The sequence below is a fragment of the Notothenia coriiceps genome, unplaced genomic scaffold, assembly GCF_000735185.1.
Source record: "Notothenia coriiceps isolate Sejong01 unplaced genomic scaffold, NC01 NC01_scaffold00035762, whole genome shotgun sequence".
In the NCBI taxonomy this organism is placed as follows: Eukaryota; Metazoa; Chordata; class Actinopteri; order Perciformes; family Nototheniidae; genus Notothenia; species Notothenia coriiceps.
In genome coordinates this window covers 39,025-55,770 of record NW_011368463.1, presented here as the reverse complement: position 1 = coordinate 55,770, position 16,746 = coordinate 39,025, and the positions used below count along the sequence as shown (strand labels likewise).

General features: G+C 42.4%; 2 protein-coding genes across 4 annotated transcripts in view; both read right to left on the bottom strand.

The window, feature by feature from the left end:
* Positions 1 to 13,406, bottom strand: part of sipa1l1 (signal-induced proliferation-associated 1 like 1) — a 37,909-nt gene extending 24,503 nt beyond the window's left edge. For 2 of the 3 annotated variants that reach the window (XM_010791759.1, XM_010791761.1), the window contains exon 1: positions 13,188 to 13,406. The gene's annotated coding sequence lies outside the window, so the exon portion shown is untranslated. The remainder of the gene's footprint in view (positions 1 to 13,187) is intronic. The other variant, XM_010791760.1, reaches the window with a different exon arrangement.
* A 1,923-nt stretch (positions 13,407 to 15,329) lies between these two features.
* Positions 15,330 to 16,507, bottom strand: gpx2 (glutathione peroxidase 2). The gene is given in 2 exon segments (XM_010791756.1): positions 15,330 to 15,707; positions 16,263 to 16,507. Coding segments are annotated over 2 exon segments (576 nt in total). The 5' UTR covers positions 16,485 to 16,507; the 3' UTR covers positions 15,330 to 15,353.
* Positions 16,508 to 16,746: the final 239 nt, after the last annotated feature.

Below are 16,746 nucleotides of genomic sequence, written 5' to 3'. Positions count from 1 at the left end.
GCAAACCTGAGAACCTGACGCCTTCACAGAAAAACAGGCAGGCTTGCTGGCATACACACGGTACTAACATCATCCAACCACAAGCCAGAATCCTGGAATTCCACCAATTTCAGTAGAGGAAGTGATGAATGAACGTCTGCGAATGGGGAGGGAGAAAAAAAAGGACATGTTTGGGCAAATTCTTAGAGGAGTGCAACACTGACTCTCACAGTGATAGTAAGCTATAAAATACTTTTAAGTCGGACGTCACTTTACAAACACAGGCTTCTATCTTTGCAGTTGTACTGAGAGCTTTGATCTCTGAGTGAAGTGCAACGCCACATAGAAACGAGAACTGAACCTACAAATTGTTCAACCGACCACACATGCAATGCAAACACAGCGTGTCATTGGAGCACTTCAAAAACCGGTGGCAGTGTATCGACATTCATCATCGCTATTGTTCTGCGATGTGCTGCTGCTCGGCCCTATCTCTGGGCCCCTCGCTATCACTACAGCACAGCTCACTGAGTAATGGGCATAGCGAACCACTGGCAAAGAGAATTTCACTCACAGCCTTACACAAGAAGAAAGGTCTGGAGGAGCGCCAGGATATATCCATTGCCATTATCTCCAGCAGGGTGTCCTCGATCCTTCCTCTCTTCTTATCCAGAAAGTACTTCACAAGGGGTTTCACATTTTACATCGGAGAGACGGCAGGATAAATAGACACTTGAAACACTTGACATAGTTTGTATTTAGAAAGGGTCAACCCCGTCCTATTTCTAATGTCATTATCTGGGTGGGCCTTGAGTTTGACAATGAAGGCCTTTGTCCAACTCTTAGAGGGCAATTTACCTTAAAAAAAACAACTAATTGCACTGCTAACAGCTTAGGTGGTCCGCTTGTACAGAGTAAAGAAAGATCATTACTACTTATATGCTAATCTGTTAGCTGCCCAGTCAAGACAGAAATATGAAAGAGTCCACAGTCTTACACAGGTTTGTATTCCATTAAAGTATGTACATCAACAGAAGCTTTACTACTTTATAAATACATTAAGAGCACAGAGACCAAGCCTGAGTAGGTTTAGTGCCTCATATTTGAAGTGGTTTTATAGTCGACTTGTCTTTATTGAGGAGGTCCACATTTAAGCTTGTCAGCTTTAAAAAAATATATATACTATGCATTATAAAGAGGAATGGAGAGGAGGCAGTGGCTGCTGCCTGAAGAGGAATGTTAAAAATTCTAATGAGGTGGTAGCCTGGCTGCTGCAGTATTTGGGAGCTGAGGTTTGGAAGTGGAAATCTGCTCTAGGCTGCACTTTCCCTCTCCATGCCTTCTTTGCCCACCTCCAACCTCAGGACTCCATTAGAGAGACAGTGGGCTCCTGATCCACATGGACAGGTACAGACAAAGGCTCTCTGGGTTGAGGTGACGTGCAACAACATTAACATTAACCTTTCTGTTGGTCGCACGCGCTTGTTAGCAGACCCTTCACGCGATGGCAGAGCGAACAGGCCCATAGTGATAGCCCTATAGTTTAAAACTACTACCCACAAATAAAAATATGGACATGGGTTACTATTTTTATTTATTTTTTTAAATGGTAAATGTATTTAGGAACCTATGAATGTGATTTTAAGTGGGGGTGGATCTCAAATCCTCTAGGGGGGTCCGGGGGCATGCTCCCCAGGTAAGATTTTTTTTTAAATGTTGGAGTTAAATGCATCAATCTGGTGCATTTTGAGGGGGAAATAAAGAGACTAGATATATGGGAACACCTATATGAAACAGAACTGTACATTTCAATAATCCTAAAATCATGGCCATAACCAATAACATCCCATTTCCAATATGAAAAAAACACTGAAAGTTGTTTATTTATTTATTTGTGGTTCATTTATAGTTGTGAATGTGTCTGCTCTCCTGAATCAGCCTCTCCTGTCTCCCTCCTCTCCTCCGTTCTCCTCTTTGAGGCAGCAGCAAATCTTTACATAAATGGTGACCAACCCGTTTGAGACCCACTGAGAACTTAGACTAAGTTAACTATCTAAACACTCAGAGAGTCCTTTACCTCACCTGAGGTTATCCCGAGCTTGAATGACACACAGAGACCAATCAAGGGCTTTGATTTATGATCTGTATAACAGTGGCCATGTCGGCAGGCCACATCATGTAGACAGCCAGTCACCCTGTGTGAGGCAGGCCACTTAACAGGCCAAGCCATCAGGAAACCCCCCCGGTCCTCCCGATGGCCAGTCCGGGACTGGGTACAGGAGGCGTAGAGCGAGGGATCATTGTCCACAAGTTAATCGATCGCAGATGGTGTCGTGGTCACGGACGAATAAAAAGAAAATAATAATTATTAAAAAAAGAAAAACCTAAATGGGTCGCGAAATATACTTGGGCGGCCGTTAATATACTTGGGCGGCCCGCCCAAGTATAGTCTATGTGTGGGAAACCCTGATCTATCTGTGTAGAGTGCAATAAGGCTGCCTAGAACAAAATGATCTGTCCAAGCTGTCTCCCTGACCTCTCTTAATATACAATATAATATACATTACTGGCTTGGGTGGGCACCTAATTGTACTGAAGTAGTATGTAGCAAGTAGTGTTTGCCATTGAGCAGTAATGGCCCGTCCACACAGCGTGCGTTGTCGCTTGCCGGCGGACGTGTCTGAAACTCGACCAACAACCAATCACATGAATCTCCCGGAGGCCCCTGACACACAAGCAGCGGTTTGATTGGCTAGAGCTTGTACTGGCATATGATTCGATTGGCTGACGCTTCTGCCGAGGCGTCAAAAGTTGAACATTGCTCAACTTTTGCAGCGAGCCATGCCAGCAACGCTCCTCATCGCTTCCCACAATGCAGTTCGGCGAAAAGTGACGTCACCCCATTCAAAGTGAATGGTGAAGCGTCAATGCACTCCGCTGTGTGGATGGGCCGTAAGTGTGGTGAGGGGTTACAGAATGTTCTCTTTAGCTAACATACAGTTTATGGTTGTGAGTTAACCCCCTCAACTATACATTTTTGTTCTTCACAATGTTTTTCTAAGGCGGTGAAAAAAAAAGCTATCCTCTTATCTTCCATATCTTATCTCTGTTTAAACTTTGCCATACCCCCGTGTTGTAAACTGAAAGTTAAACACAAACTACATTTTAATCATCTCTGGTACACTCCTAGAGTCAAGTAGTGTAGTAGTGGTGTGTGCGTTAGTGATAAATGTAGTTAGACACACAGGTCTTTTACTGGTCTGGAATACATGGTTCAAACAACTGTTGATAATTATCAGGTTCATTGTTCAGCAACCAATGGGAATTTTGTGTGTTTAAGTTGGGCTGGACTGATGTAGCACCATAAAGTTGATTGTGGTTAACCTGGCCACGTGTGTTGGCATCGCGCCAGATGCTGATGATTAAAGCCCAAAGTTCACCCTGTTAACTGCCACTCTGACAATACTCACACCTCAAAGCCCAAATCACTGCCATGTGGGGCTACTGCTACTGTGCAAAAACCTGGAAAGCCCCCTCAGATCATATTTTAAGTAATTATTCACCAAAGATGTTATTTTACCATTAATTAACTACAAATAAATGGAACAACTGCATCCCAGGTACATACTATGGGGAAAAGACAGAGTTATAGATTAAAAACGAATACATTTCCCTCAAATGATGTTGTTTATTTAAATATCCGGTGTTATATTAATCAGAAATTGGCTTGCAACTTTTCTACCGTATACAGAATAATCCTTTGTCCCCGTATGTTGTAACCCATCATGAAAAACAGACTGCCTAGTAGGGCTGCTCAATTAATCGTATTTTAATCGCAATTACGATTATGGCTTGCAACGATTACGAAAACAACATAATCTAAATAAAACGATTATTTTTATATTATTATTATTATTATTATTTTTATTTATTTTTTTCAGTTGAATTTTACTTAAAGTTTAGGGCAATCAACTGTTCAAAACATACTGTTCAAAAAAAATGTCTCCAATAAATTAATGTTTTCAAAGTAAATGGATAATCGTTTTTAATAATCGTGATATCAATTATTGACCCAAATAATCAACATTATGATTTTTGCCATAATCGAGCAGCCCTACTGCCTAGGTTCACTGAAACAATACTCCAGATATCATAACCAACACAGGCGCTTCAAAAACATTCTTGAGAAAAGTAAAATAAAACGTCTTCCTAAATCCTGCTCAACACAGGAAACATACCGGCATCTGTTCCAACAAGGGCACGCTGCCAAAGCACACCAGTTCCTCCAGGTGAGAAAGACTTGTGATTTATAATGGGAATTTCCGTCTGAGAGAAAGCTTTAGAAAAAGTGTCCTTCACCTACTCTTTCTACTGACAGCCACTATGAGACTGTAAGGCAACCCCTGCCTTGGCAGTCATGCATTTGATTTTAACAGCTGTGAGTTTATTGTCATTATATTGGAATACTTCCACTTGTTACATTGCTGTAAATATGCAGCCATTATGTTGTTTCACAGCATTTTGCAGTGCACAACTGAGCATCCAGGTCACTTGTTTTAAACCCCAAAGAAATTGGAGCATTTCCCAGCACCGTGCTTTGTCAAACGGGGCACTGTGGGCTGGGGTAGAGGTGTTTATAGGGGCACGGCATTCCCTCGAATCACCCAACAAAAAGGTATGTATGCCCCACTTAATATCTGAAAAGCAATGATCCTATGTGTTACTAAACAAATAATCCCAACTCAGCATGGGGCTGGCACACGACTCGAGTGTGTTGGAAGGAAGCAGTTTCCATCAGTTGAGGATTAAAATAGAAGGTTTGCGAGAGTAGCAGCAGTATAATTAACAGTGTTGATGCGCGGAGGAGGGCTGAGTGAATAGTTTGTGTGCTTGCCGTCTATAATTCAGCCTCTCCACCAGAAGACGGGGTATGGGGCTCAGCCAGGGGGCCCGCCTAACACTTCTCAAGCCTGCTATTACTTCATTCCCTGATCAAAGGCAATCATGGGAAAAACAAATCAAGAGTTAGCCTGATGTGCTGCTCACACATCAGATGAATCCAGCATGTTCAGATTACTTTTGACTGCTCCACTGGATCGTTGTCACATCACCGCCAGTGACAGCACTAGAGTAATAGAGCTGTGAAACAGTAGGAACATTGGACCAGGGATTAAAAGAGTGGGTCATCAAAATGTCAATTCGATCATGGTATTTTGATTCTTGTGCTGGAGATGAGGTGTTTCAGTGTGAAGCATGCACCACTGGCTGCTGGAGGGGAATCAAATAAATGGTGGTCACATACACTGCATGCCAGATAAGCCTGCTGTTTGCATGTGTGTGTCCATCAGTGAATATTGGTCACTTGCCCAGTGACAGTGCTAGCTGGGCTCTGGCCAATACAGCCATTTACTCCTGTGGCCCATGGCTACTAAAATTGGATATAAAAGGAGGCAGTCAATAATATTCCTGAAAATCCTCTGGCTGGGAGCGTCCATCATGGCACGTTGCCCCATTCTACGGGTAAACAAATAACAATGTAAGAATTCCAGTCCTGCCAATGAGGGTTTAGGTTAGGGCTGCTTGATTATGGCAAAAATCATAATCTCGATTATTTGGGTCGATAATTGATATCACATTTATTAAAAACGATTATCCATTTACTTTGAAAACATCCATTTATTGAAATTTGAACAGTATGTTTTTAACAGTTGATTACCATGAACTTTAAGTATAATTCAACTGAAAAACCAATACAAAATTAAATTAAAATAAATAAATAAATCATCGTTTTATTTCGAGTATGTTGCTTTCATAATCGTTGCAAGCCAAAATCGTAATTGCGATTAAAATACGATTAATTGAGCAGCCCTAGCTTAGGGTTAATAAGATACAAATTTTTGCTTCTAGGGATGCTAAACTAGATACATTTCTTCTGACTGATTTCTGAACCTTCTTAACAAATTATTACAGTGGTGTTGTGTTTGAAGTGCCTAAAAAGCTGCCCCGCTGTGACAATAACCCAATGAACCATGTTGAATGTATCATGTATTGCCAGCTGCAGTGTATACGCAAAACAGGTAACAGAGTTCCCAGTGCACCCGTCTGTAAGAGTTAGCACCCATGATGTTGTGTGCATTGTCTTGGACACATGCAGTCAGATTTTCAGGAAGTGTCCATCGCATCAATTTAGTTCAGCTTAGGTTGTAAGACGTTGATCTGCCTGGCATAATGAGGGGGGTTTGCCCGAGGTAAGCAACAACTCCGAATCAGGCTGATTGAAGGTGGGCTAAACTTTAAGGTGGACAAAAGCATTTTTCTTCCAGTTTAAATTATAGCAATAATTGGTCAACATTTGTATTGTCAGTTACCCTTTTCTCTCTACTGGCTTCCTGCTTGCTTTGGCTTGGTGAGCCTCCAGTTCCAAATAGCTTTTATACTTTCTTGCAAGGGTAGTAGTTTTATTTGTACTACTGTATTTTAAACTGCAACCGCAAGGTTTTATTCATGAGGATGTGTATGACGAGGACAGGGCCAGGGTGAGAGGACAACTGTGTATGAGCAGCACGGTCTTCAACAGTGGCCTGACAGATTCTCACGGCGGAGGTGTCAATGTGACAGATGCCTGCGATGTTTGGAAGTCATCCACTGCCTTGTCCTCTCACATCCTCTGCACGATTACACAGGTAGTAGCAAACAAGATAAATCACAAAGGACTACGACAGAATCCTGATTTGTCCAACTGTACCACAATGAAGGGAAGAACATTTTAATTAATGGCAAACCAAGTTTTGCAAGATAAAATTATAGCTTATGCACTCATGCAACAGCAACTTGTATTTGTTGTTAAACACTGGCAGGAGAAAAGAATGGAAACAATGTCAGCTACAAAGAAAAAGATAGCTCACGAGGAACATGAAACCCACAATAGGAGCTCTTTGTGTTGCTGACATTTTGGAAGACTCTGGGAATGACATGTTGGTTTGCTCTTCATTTTGACAGGGTTGTCTGGACAGGTTGTGACATGGCGGTGTTATGAGAGAGGAGCAGTTGTGATGTTTTGATTAGGCAGTTTGGGAAGGGTCAGGACCCTGCTGAGCAAACACCAGAAACATGAGCTTCACTGCAGAAGCGGCAGCATTGACCACAGGCTTTCAAAAGGCCCCCAGAGCATGCTATCAAATCTATCATAAGATGCTCTAAAGATCCTTTGGAGTTCATTTTCATCAGTCAAACTGATCTATCAATCGATCAACAAGTACACCTCTGCAGCAGTCAGGATAAAGCACATCAACTCATTTGATTTTAGAGATTAATAGGGGCAGCCTTTACAGGATGCATTTCAACTGTACAAGGATTCCCCACAGACAGATCAGTGACATACAGTAGAAGTATGACTGCTTACAAACAATTAGATCCTTAGCTTGGAGAGAAGCAGTCAAAAGGAGAACACAGCCAGCCATCGTGGAAGGCCAGAGTCAAGGTGAAAGCGTGATTAATATCCCTTCACATGCCACGAGACATTAATTGCGTGCCTCGTGTACAAGATATCCTACAGTTTTGTTATTAACCCCTCTTTGGTTGGCAAGGATGAAGGCAGAAACATAGGAATAGGATCTTGCCAGGAATGCACTTTAACAAAGTAACAACATGAGCTGCAGTGCAGGGGACAGGGGAAGAGGTTTGTGTTAGCTGACATGATGACCAGTCCAGCGCAGTAAAGAAGGTGGGGGGGGGGCAACAAAGGAAGGGCTTATTATCCTGACAGAAAAGCCTCAGGGAGATTCTCTGCCATGTCTCTGGAGAAGCCTGGCTGACTGTGCTGTCCCCTACAGCTTGGAGGGCAGCCTAATTCCCCGACTGAAGACTCAGAGCAGCTCAGGTGTGGATCAGTAATCACCATTTTTTGTCAGACATGGTAAATAGTTTCTAAATCAGTTCTGGACTTGGAAATGCTTGACGAGGACACCAAATCCACAACAACATCAGCGTAGCCAAGTTAAACACGCACGCCACTACGCCGACAGTCATTGATTTTGGCCCGTGTCCAGTGCATAGCCCAGTGCACTTCCAGTCCAATTATAAACAGTCAGGCCGCAGAGTTAATCAATTCATACAGTCATTTGGACTGTGATAAGTCAGCTAGTGTTGCATCACAGTGGTGCCCTGCTGAATCACAGTGTGGGCCAGGAAACCACAGTGCAGAGCTGCGCAGCGTTTTACTGCTGGCTGCACTGCACTGCACTCACTGGGCACACTCCAGCTCTGCATCTGTCATGTGGTTTATCATGCGTCTGAGCCAGGTCCATACAAGCCACATGTCATTAGAAACAGCAGCTAAGGGTTCAGTCTTTTCAATACTTTAGTTTCGAAAACAAACCCCATCTGATTTAAAAATTCATGATAGCAAAAGGCACGCAAATTAACATCTGTTCTATTAATCAGATAGTTGTCCCAGTCATTTTCTGTTTTAGTCTTGGTTCATGGATACAGGCTGATGCAGAATACAATTACCACGCCGCCCCCCCCCCCCACCGGCCTTTATCCCCCCTGGCTGGCAATAATCAGGACTCTGCATCTCCTAAAGTCACAGAGGAGGAAAGCATGCAAGTTGTGACTGGAGCTCTCTGTGAGTAACACCTGGTTTTTAAGGTCTCTTAAAAATTCGGCAAAAATGCAACATTCAGGGCATAACAGCAAACACCCACTGCTGACTTCTTACTCGTCAGCATTTAAGGACAGTATGAGAACCATGTCGACAAAAAAAAGGCAACAACACCCCCACCTTACCTCCTCTCTAACAATGACACTAATCCCTGCTCAGCTAGAGGTGTCACCATATCACACGATTATCTAGGCCAAAATAATTCACAATAACAATATTATCTTATCATCATGATATCTATAGAAAATGCATCCTTATCTTTGTTTATTGTGCAAATAGTCTCTCTTATGGCAAATCTGAAGGAAGATACTTTAACCAAGCATACAACAAGAAAGTAAGGGAATTTATTTTATTCGGACGATGTTTTAAAAAGTGTAATGCCAACATAATATTAAAATCAGTTATTGTCAATATACGTTGCGACACCCCTAACTAAGCACAAGCCCTTTTATACCAATATTCAACTTCGAGAGCCTCGACGTGCATGTATTGCAAATACATGCCGGCCTTTATATTAACAGGACAGCTTTCAGTTTTGAATATGTTTCTAATGTAGCAGAGCTGTAGACACTAGGGTATCCAGGAATACATCAATGATCCACACAGGAAACAGGCAGAGAAAGAGGAAAGACTGGGAAAGCAGCCATGTTTGTTATTAGCCAGCCCTATCTGCCCTTTGCACCTGGAGCAACAAGGGAAAAAAGACTATGGCGTAATTCATCAGACAATGTTCCGTTATACACTGTATAGCCTAATCATATCAACATTAATATGGACGTTTTTTCTTGAAAGGCTGGGGTAATAATAAAGAGATGCATGGGCAAGCTGTATGAATAGTGACATTTTTAAACTTCTATTTGTTTAAAAAGTCAAAGTCATAGTGAGGCCTTTGCTTCACAGTGGTTTCATTATTCCCTCCTGGCTTTACTAAGAGGAAGCAAGAACTCGCATGGTGGAAATGGACTCCCTGAGTCCAAAGCAAAGGATGTGGAATTTTGGAGCAATATGAGGAGGGATTTTTTGAGTTCCTTGTTTTGCTACACATCGCTCGCTGAAGGGGTTCCTCAAAGTAACAAAAACACTTATAAGCATGCACAGGAATGAGAACAGGCCTGTCTATGCATTGAGATCTGTTTTGAGCTCAGCCATGACCAAGCCCTCGCGCATTCCTGCCTGCTTCTCAGATTTCTGTCCACAGGAGGGACAACAGCAAAACCTCTGTGGTTTTTCAATGTGGAATTATTTTCCAACGCTGCTGCCCACATAGACTCTGCATGGGGCACGGGCCTGAAACTCTGCTGGATGTTTTGATTCTTCTCCGAGCAGAGTTCAGTAATATGTTCCTGGGAGAGTGTGCACAAAGACAGTGTAGCAACAGTGCAGACATGTCCAGACAACGCCGCGCACGTCATCTCCGTGTGGCAGTGGGGATAGCCTGTGGCATCATATCGACATCATTAGAATTCCACATGTCCTTATGGAAAGTTTTTCTTGTTTGTCAAACTTAAAAAAATGTCTTCTCCATCTTCTGATCTCTACGCCATGTCTGACTATTTTGGGTATGTTTAAGGTTTGATTGGAGCAGAAAAGGGGAATTACACAGTGTCTGATGTCTGCATGACTGTGGGTTTTGGTTTTGGGCTGAGAATTGGAAGCAGCGGGACGGGATCGAGTCACAAAGAGTTTGCTTTAGTTCCCGAGTTTAGAAATAACAGACCACTTGATGGAGACCCAATCATCAATCAGGTAAAGTCGAGTCAGAGTTAATAACAACACTTTACACCTGTTTCACAACTGAACTCCCTCAGGAGCCCCCAGAATCCCCGGCATGGATAATTACAGTGTCCGAGCTGCCGTGCATATTTCGGCGATGTAAAAATTCCCCGAACTTTGTGGCAGGTGGGGTGAAAAAGAGGGGGAATTTTCTTTTGTCTGCATGCATTTAGTCTGTGACAGTGTGCTGAAAAGGGATTACATCATCACTATTGTAACTTCCGAGCCCTCTGCTCTCATCCATTGGCTGGAATACAGCGGACGGTCCGATCCAGACAAAGAGAGAGCATTCCAACAGTTTAGCAAGCAGGAAACGCAGACCCGTAGTCACACCTCATTACGATCAAACCCATCAACCCCCTCAGTCGCCAGTGAAAAGACACTCACACGGAAAAAACGCTGGAGGCCATATTACTATCAAGTCATTTGATTTCTGACTATAGGCTGAGTAATACCGGCCAGACACATCACTCATGTTGAAACTGACAACCCTTCTGCTTTTTCTCCTAAGAATATATTTCAAGCGATTATTGAAGGTTGTGTCAGAACTCGTGAAGATATTACTCACTCTGGTGTCTGTCACAGAACAAACAAGCATTAGGAAATTGGCCTTGTAGCCGACATTGGCCACGCTGGTGCACCAGATCATCCAGGGTCACATCCGAGGGTCTGTTTAGTTTGTTGTCTAGTGTGTCACCAGGACAGGGGTGCGGCTACATCCAATATTTTGACAAATAATGCATCCTTAAAACTTAAAAAGTGTTACCAAGAAGCAGCACATCACTGTGAAAGACTATGGTCTAAATCTACTTCATACATTACGTTCTTTAAACCAATAAAGAATAATGAACTTTGAATTTGAGAATCAATCATAACAATAATCTTGTTATTAAATGCATTATAAAATGTTAGCCGTTATTATAAGCATTTCGTGATGGCCACTTAGCATAATTGCAGCCCACACATTCCAGTGTGGAAAATTATAAAGCGGCACAAAGCTCCTCTTGTTGTTGTCTTTTATCTTTGCTCGCGCTATTCCCTTCGAGCCAATGCACAAGAGACAATAGAAACATGAGCTGAACTTAGCAACAGGAAGCATCCCTCTGTGCACGTTAGAAAGACTCTACAAGAAATAATAACAATTGGAATTGTTGTGTGAGAAGTATGATGCACAAAGTTAAAATAGAAACAGTGTCCTTTAGTATAAACCAGGGGGGAGGAATATAAGCTAATAAGAATCAAGGGAAGCTAAAGCTTTTCTCTCATGGAACTATCACGTTTTGAGTTATCATGTAGATGCATTTTGATGAGAGCAAGCACAAAAAATGACTTATCTTGTCAACTGGCTTTTACTTATATTGGCCTCTTGCAGCAAAGTAGTCTCTCTAAATCATTTTTATTAAAGCCCACACAGTCATGTCTTATCTTAACCTTGAATGGTATTTTTGTCAGCAGTATAAAACCCAGACTTGTAGGCCCATTGTGGAAGATTAAAACAGAGCATGCCTGCTTTCCCCAAGAGTGATATAAAGCTGCTGCTTTTGCATTAGATTATTTTTGCTACAAGAAATCCCATCAGAGAGAGCAAGAAGCAGTCCAGTGTGAATAATAGCTACGATTTAGACGGTACAAAGCTGAGATTAGAGACTCCCTGGTAAAAATTGCGGTAGAGTGTATGATCAGTCATGCCCACCGCAGGTCAGCTAAGCCTATTAAGAATGCTAAAAATCCTCAATCCTTGCCAAAAGCTAAACTCCAAAAGCTTCCTTTTTTCACCTGACTCATGCCAAGTTTTCCAACTCCAACAAGCTACTGGAGCAGACACTGAAGCCACTGGTTCTCAATGTCTCCCTGCATCTTTGTAACTGGTTTCATACAGCTGATATGTATGCTCGTCTTGAACACAGTACAGCATATGTCTGAACTTTGAAAGGTTGGCACACTTCACTGATTGTGACTATTTAAACAAACCTCTCTGTTTGTGTTGTTGCCCTGCATTGCCAAGTGTTTCCTAATTTGTAATGTTGCCATGACCTGTATTATCTATCTATACCATCACTTTTATACCATGATGAAACCAAAAAGCATGGTTGTGTATATATGACATAATACATTACTTAATCAGGAAAAAGGGGGTTAGATTTGGTATCATCTGATCAAATTGCCATGGGGGACCATGACTAGTGGACCCCATGTTGTATATCTAACATTAACACGGTATATTGACTACCTATGCAATCAGATCTGCCTAGTCTATTCCACAACATAATTTACCAAGCAATGCTGTAAACAAATCAGAGCTCTTATTGGCAAGCAGATGAAGCAGGAAATCACCTGCCTGAAACCCCCCCCCACCCTCCCCCCCCCCCCTCATATGGCAAAAACACAGGGTACACCATGCTGAAAAATGGGGTAGCAGGGGTGGTGACAGTTACTCAAGGAGAAATGCTATGTAGTGTTCACGATGCCACCTGTAAATCGTCTCCCCTAAAGCAGTGGGAACAATGCCCTTGACATGCAACGACACCGCAGATACATATGTTGACAGCCCCAGTGATAGAGACGTTTCTTCCCGAGTCCACTACCACCTTTAATGCTTTAGTTTAATGAAAACCCCTGGCACTGATTGCGCACTGGCTCCACACTGCATCTCCACACAGCACAACGATGTGCTTTGTCCACAGAGAGCCGACAGATGTTGAGTGTGAGAGAGAACCATGTACCATTAACACAACTAGCACCCTATAAAGCTAGCACCACGTTCCCGACTCACCTTTTCTGCCTCAAGCTTTTGCATGTCACACAACACGAAGCGGGGTTTTCCTCCTTTTGTTTCTAACAAGGTCCTCTAAGCCCGACTCACAAACTGCGCAGCGCTCCTCCTTACCTTCACGAGAAACGTGTTCGCGCCGGTGTCGCCCTCCGAAAGGCAACTTGGAAGTTTGATAGAAAGTTAAGGGTTTGCCTCGCTGCGCTATGCAGCTGCTGGAAGGATGAGATCATTCAGGCAGCCTCCCTCTCTCCCCCCTCTCTCTCTCTCTCTCCTTCGCTCTCTGCCCCCGAGTCTCGCGAGAAGGCTTGGTGGGGAAAGCAAACGTTTCCGTGGCAACAGTGCTCACCTGTAGTGCTCAGACAAAGAAGAGGTTAATGGAGAGCTCTCACTCTGAGTTAAACTTTGCAAGCGAGGTTAATCCAGTTTTTACTCCAAAAGTTGATAATGTTCTCTCTTGGTCCAGTTACAACATATATTTTATTAAGTATGGTCAAATTTGAGCAACGTGTATGTGCTTTATTTGCCCCATTTTGGATCTTTCCACTGACAATAATGAAATATAACCACACACACTAGGATCTCCGATGGAGGAACCACTTTAAACGGGTTAATGGCGTCATGGTTTTTAAAAAAAAAGTATATTGTTAATTGGGAACCAGCAAACTTTTACCTACAGTAGGGCTGTAAATGATCAATCATTAATTTAAAAAGCCATTAAACTATCTATGTCTTAGATGAGGTTGCTGCAGTTGCATGACGGGTTATTTGAAAACACAATTGCATCCAAATGATAGGTATAGAGAATACGTTGGAATATGTGTAACATTGGACACATGTGACACAATGGTAAGATTGTTCAACTATATTAGTTTAATGAGACTCAATTTTCAAGACTTTTACTAGTGATGCATCGATATGGCATAACGATCTTTGGTGGTATTATTCTGCAAGCTGTGTGTGCAGGGGAGCAGTGCAGGAGGAAAGGCCCTGGCCCTGGTATTCCTCCTTCAATATTTGCTGCCTCTAATAGCCAACATTACTTACCTGACTGTCAGCTGAGGACCAGGAGGCCTGTGGGATATATATTAATCAAATGTGCCCATGTATCACAACAACACAAATATTTAAATGTGATATGCAAAGACAGTGAGACAGGCTATTTGCAAAAATTGTCAGGTGACTGAGTGTTTCAAATTTGTCCCTGCAGCAACCTGACACATTAGAGCAGAGCCGGCCTGTGTAGCCTGTAGCTCTGAAATCATCAGCTGATGTGGATGTGAGCGGATGTGCAGAACATCCACAGCTAATCTGCAGACCTTGCAAACAATGCTCACTGTGCATAGGAAATTAAGCTGGATAAGAGCTTACAACGTGGCAAGGCTGATGCTTTTCTAGTTGCATGATTTAGGACTCTTGTCTTTTAGTGTCACTGTAAAGTGTAAAGCATTCCTGCAGCTGTGTACGCTACTGGTGTCAGCAAATCTAGCTTGCATCATCGAGTGAATTGGTGGAGAAAGAAGATTTCAACAAATAAAGAAGGAATCAGCAGGCTAGAGGGTGCTTTATGCAGGCCTATGATTTCTTTTGACACCGTGCATCATATAGTTCCACATCCTTCCCACTGTATTCCATGCCTCATTAATATGCCCACACAGAGCTGAAAACATCTATTTTTGTCAAAGCATTTGAGGCACATGCCTTCAGCAGGTGCCTCACTGATTATATGGTCCAATTAAAAAAAGACATCAGTGAGAGAGGATATAGGTTTGTAATGACTTTATTCCAGTGCAAACAATGTGTGAGTGTATGTGTGTGTGTAGTGAATGTTAATTCATAAAAGCATGACTGAAGTTATCTATTTGTCAGATCAAACCAGTAGCACCATCTGCTGGTTAGGCTAGGACAAGACACAATAGGACATGCCTAATAAAATACCTGGCTATATCATTCCTTTCTCACCCACATGAACTAAAGCATTCATTATACATACATCTACATATGTAGAATTGATTCGTCCACTACTCTTAAGCACTTACAAGGCCTCAGGTAATATTCCCATGGATTTTCAGAACATCACCATCATTTAATAAGGCTTAACAGTGTAGAGCTCAGCATATCAGCATTGAATGTGATGGATGAGAAGTCATTAAGAGGTGGGTGCTATTCTTAGGTCTTGGTTAATCTTAGCAGTCTGTGGATGTCAGGCTCTATGTCGATGGTGGGGAATGTTTTGCTGTATCTTTTGAAGGGCTCTCCCTCTGGCCCGATGAGGAATTTCTCAAAGTTCCAAGAGACGTCCGTCCTGCTGATGGGACTCCAAACCAGAAATTTGGGGTCCTTCATGAGAGAGATGGGGTCGTCATCGGGATAGGGGAGCTTGTCTTTAAGATAGGCAAAAACCGGATGTGTGTTGGTCCCATTGACATCACACTTCTCAAAGATGGTAAAGTTGGGCTGAAAGCCGCCGCCCGGACGCACATGCTGCAGGGAATTCATGATCTCACCATTGCTGCAGTTCTCCTGCAAAACACAAGTGTTCATTTAGGTATTGTCATATTATCCATATCCATACTGTTAAGGACATCTTTGTTGTAGTTTGCATCTAAATGTGGATGATAACAGGAATCAACTGGATTATACAATAGCAAACAATAAGAATGTCAGACTAAAATATGAGCTACAGTTTTCACGCTATGCAATAATGTTTTAATTACTTTAATGGTGAATATAATTGAAATCATTCAAATTGGGTAAAGAATGTAATTTTTGTTTTACTTTAAACATTTAAAGATTCCGTTTTTATTAATTACAAAAAATATAAAAATGACTTTTTACATTTTGTGAAATTAATGTTTAAAGCCATTTAAAAAAAAAGAATATAAACCCAGAAGAGGCACTGATATAGGGTGTTTTTATTGTTAGTTTTTTACAAGTTTACTGATAGGCCTATGACAGGTTCCACATGAATAATGAAACATCATCTGCATATAAAGCCTTTTTTTATGAGCTTTATGGCCAACCAGTATACAAAGACCAAATATTGTAGGGTCAACCAAACCATGCTGCTCAACTGACCTGATATCCAAACTGGTTGCAGGGGAAACCCAGGACCACCAGCCGATGGGGGTACTTGCTCTGAAGCTGGCTGAGCTCGCTGTAGTCCCGGGTGGTGGTGCCTCAGAGCGAGGCCACATTCTCTATCAGGACCACCCGGCCCCGGAAGACGTTGAAGTCCACCGGGTCCCCCTCCACCGTTGTGGCCTTCAGGTCGTAGAAAGTTTTGGCGATGAACGTCATCTCGACTCCTGTGCTTCCTCACTGAGGCAGATGGGACCTCAACGTGTGACTGCATCCAAACTGCTTGGTCACCTGACTCAGCTGGTACAGAAAGCTGCCTTTCGTGGGTGTCAAATGGCTCTGCAGGAAACTGATCTACAGCTGAAATACAATACCCTGACACGTTTTACATAGATGGATGTCAGTGATTGTAAACATCAGTCCATGAAGAAGATTTTGCATGATTTAAAATAATGTGCGTTATTGTATTTTGGATAAACTT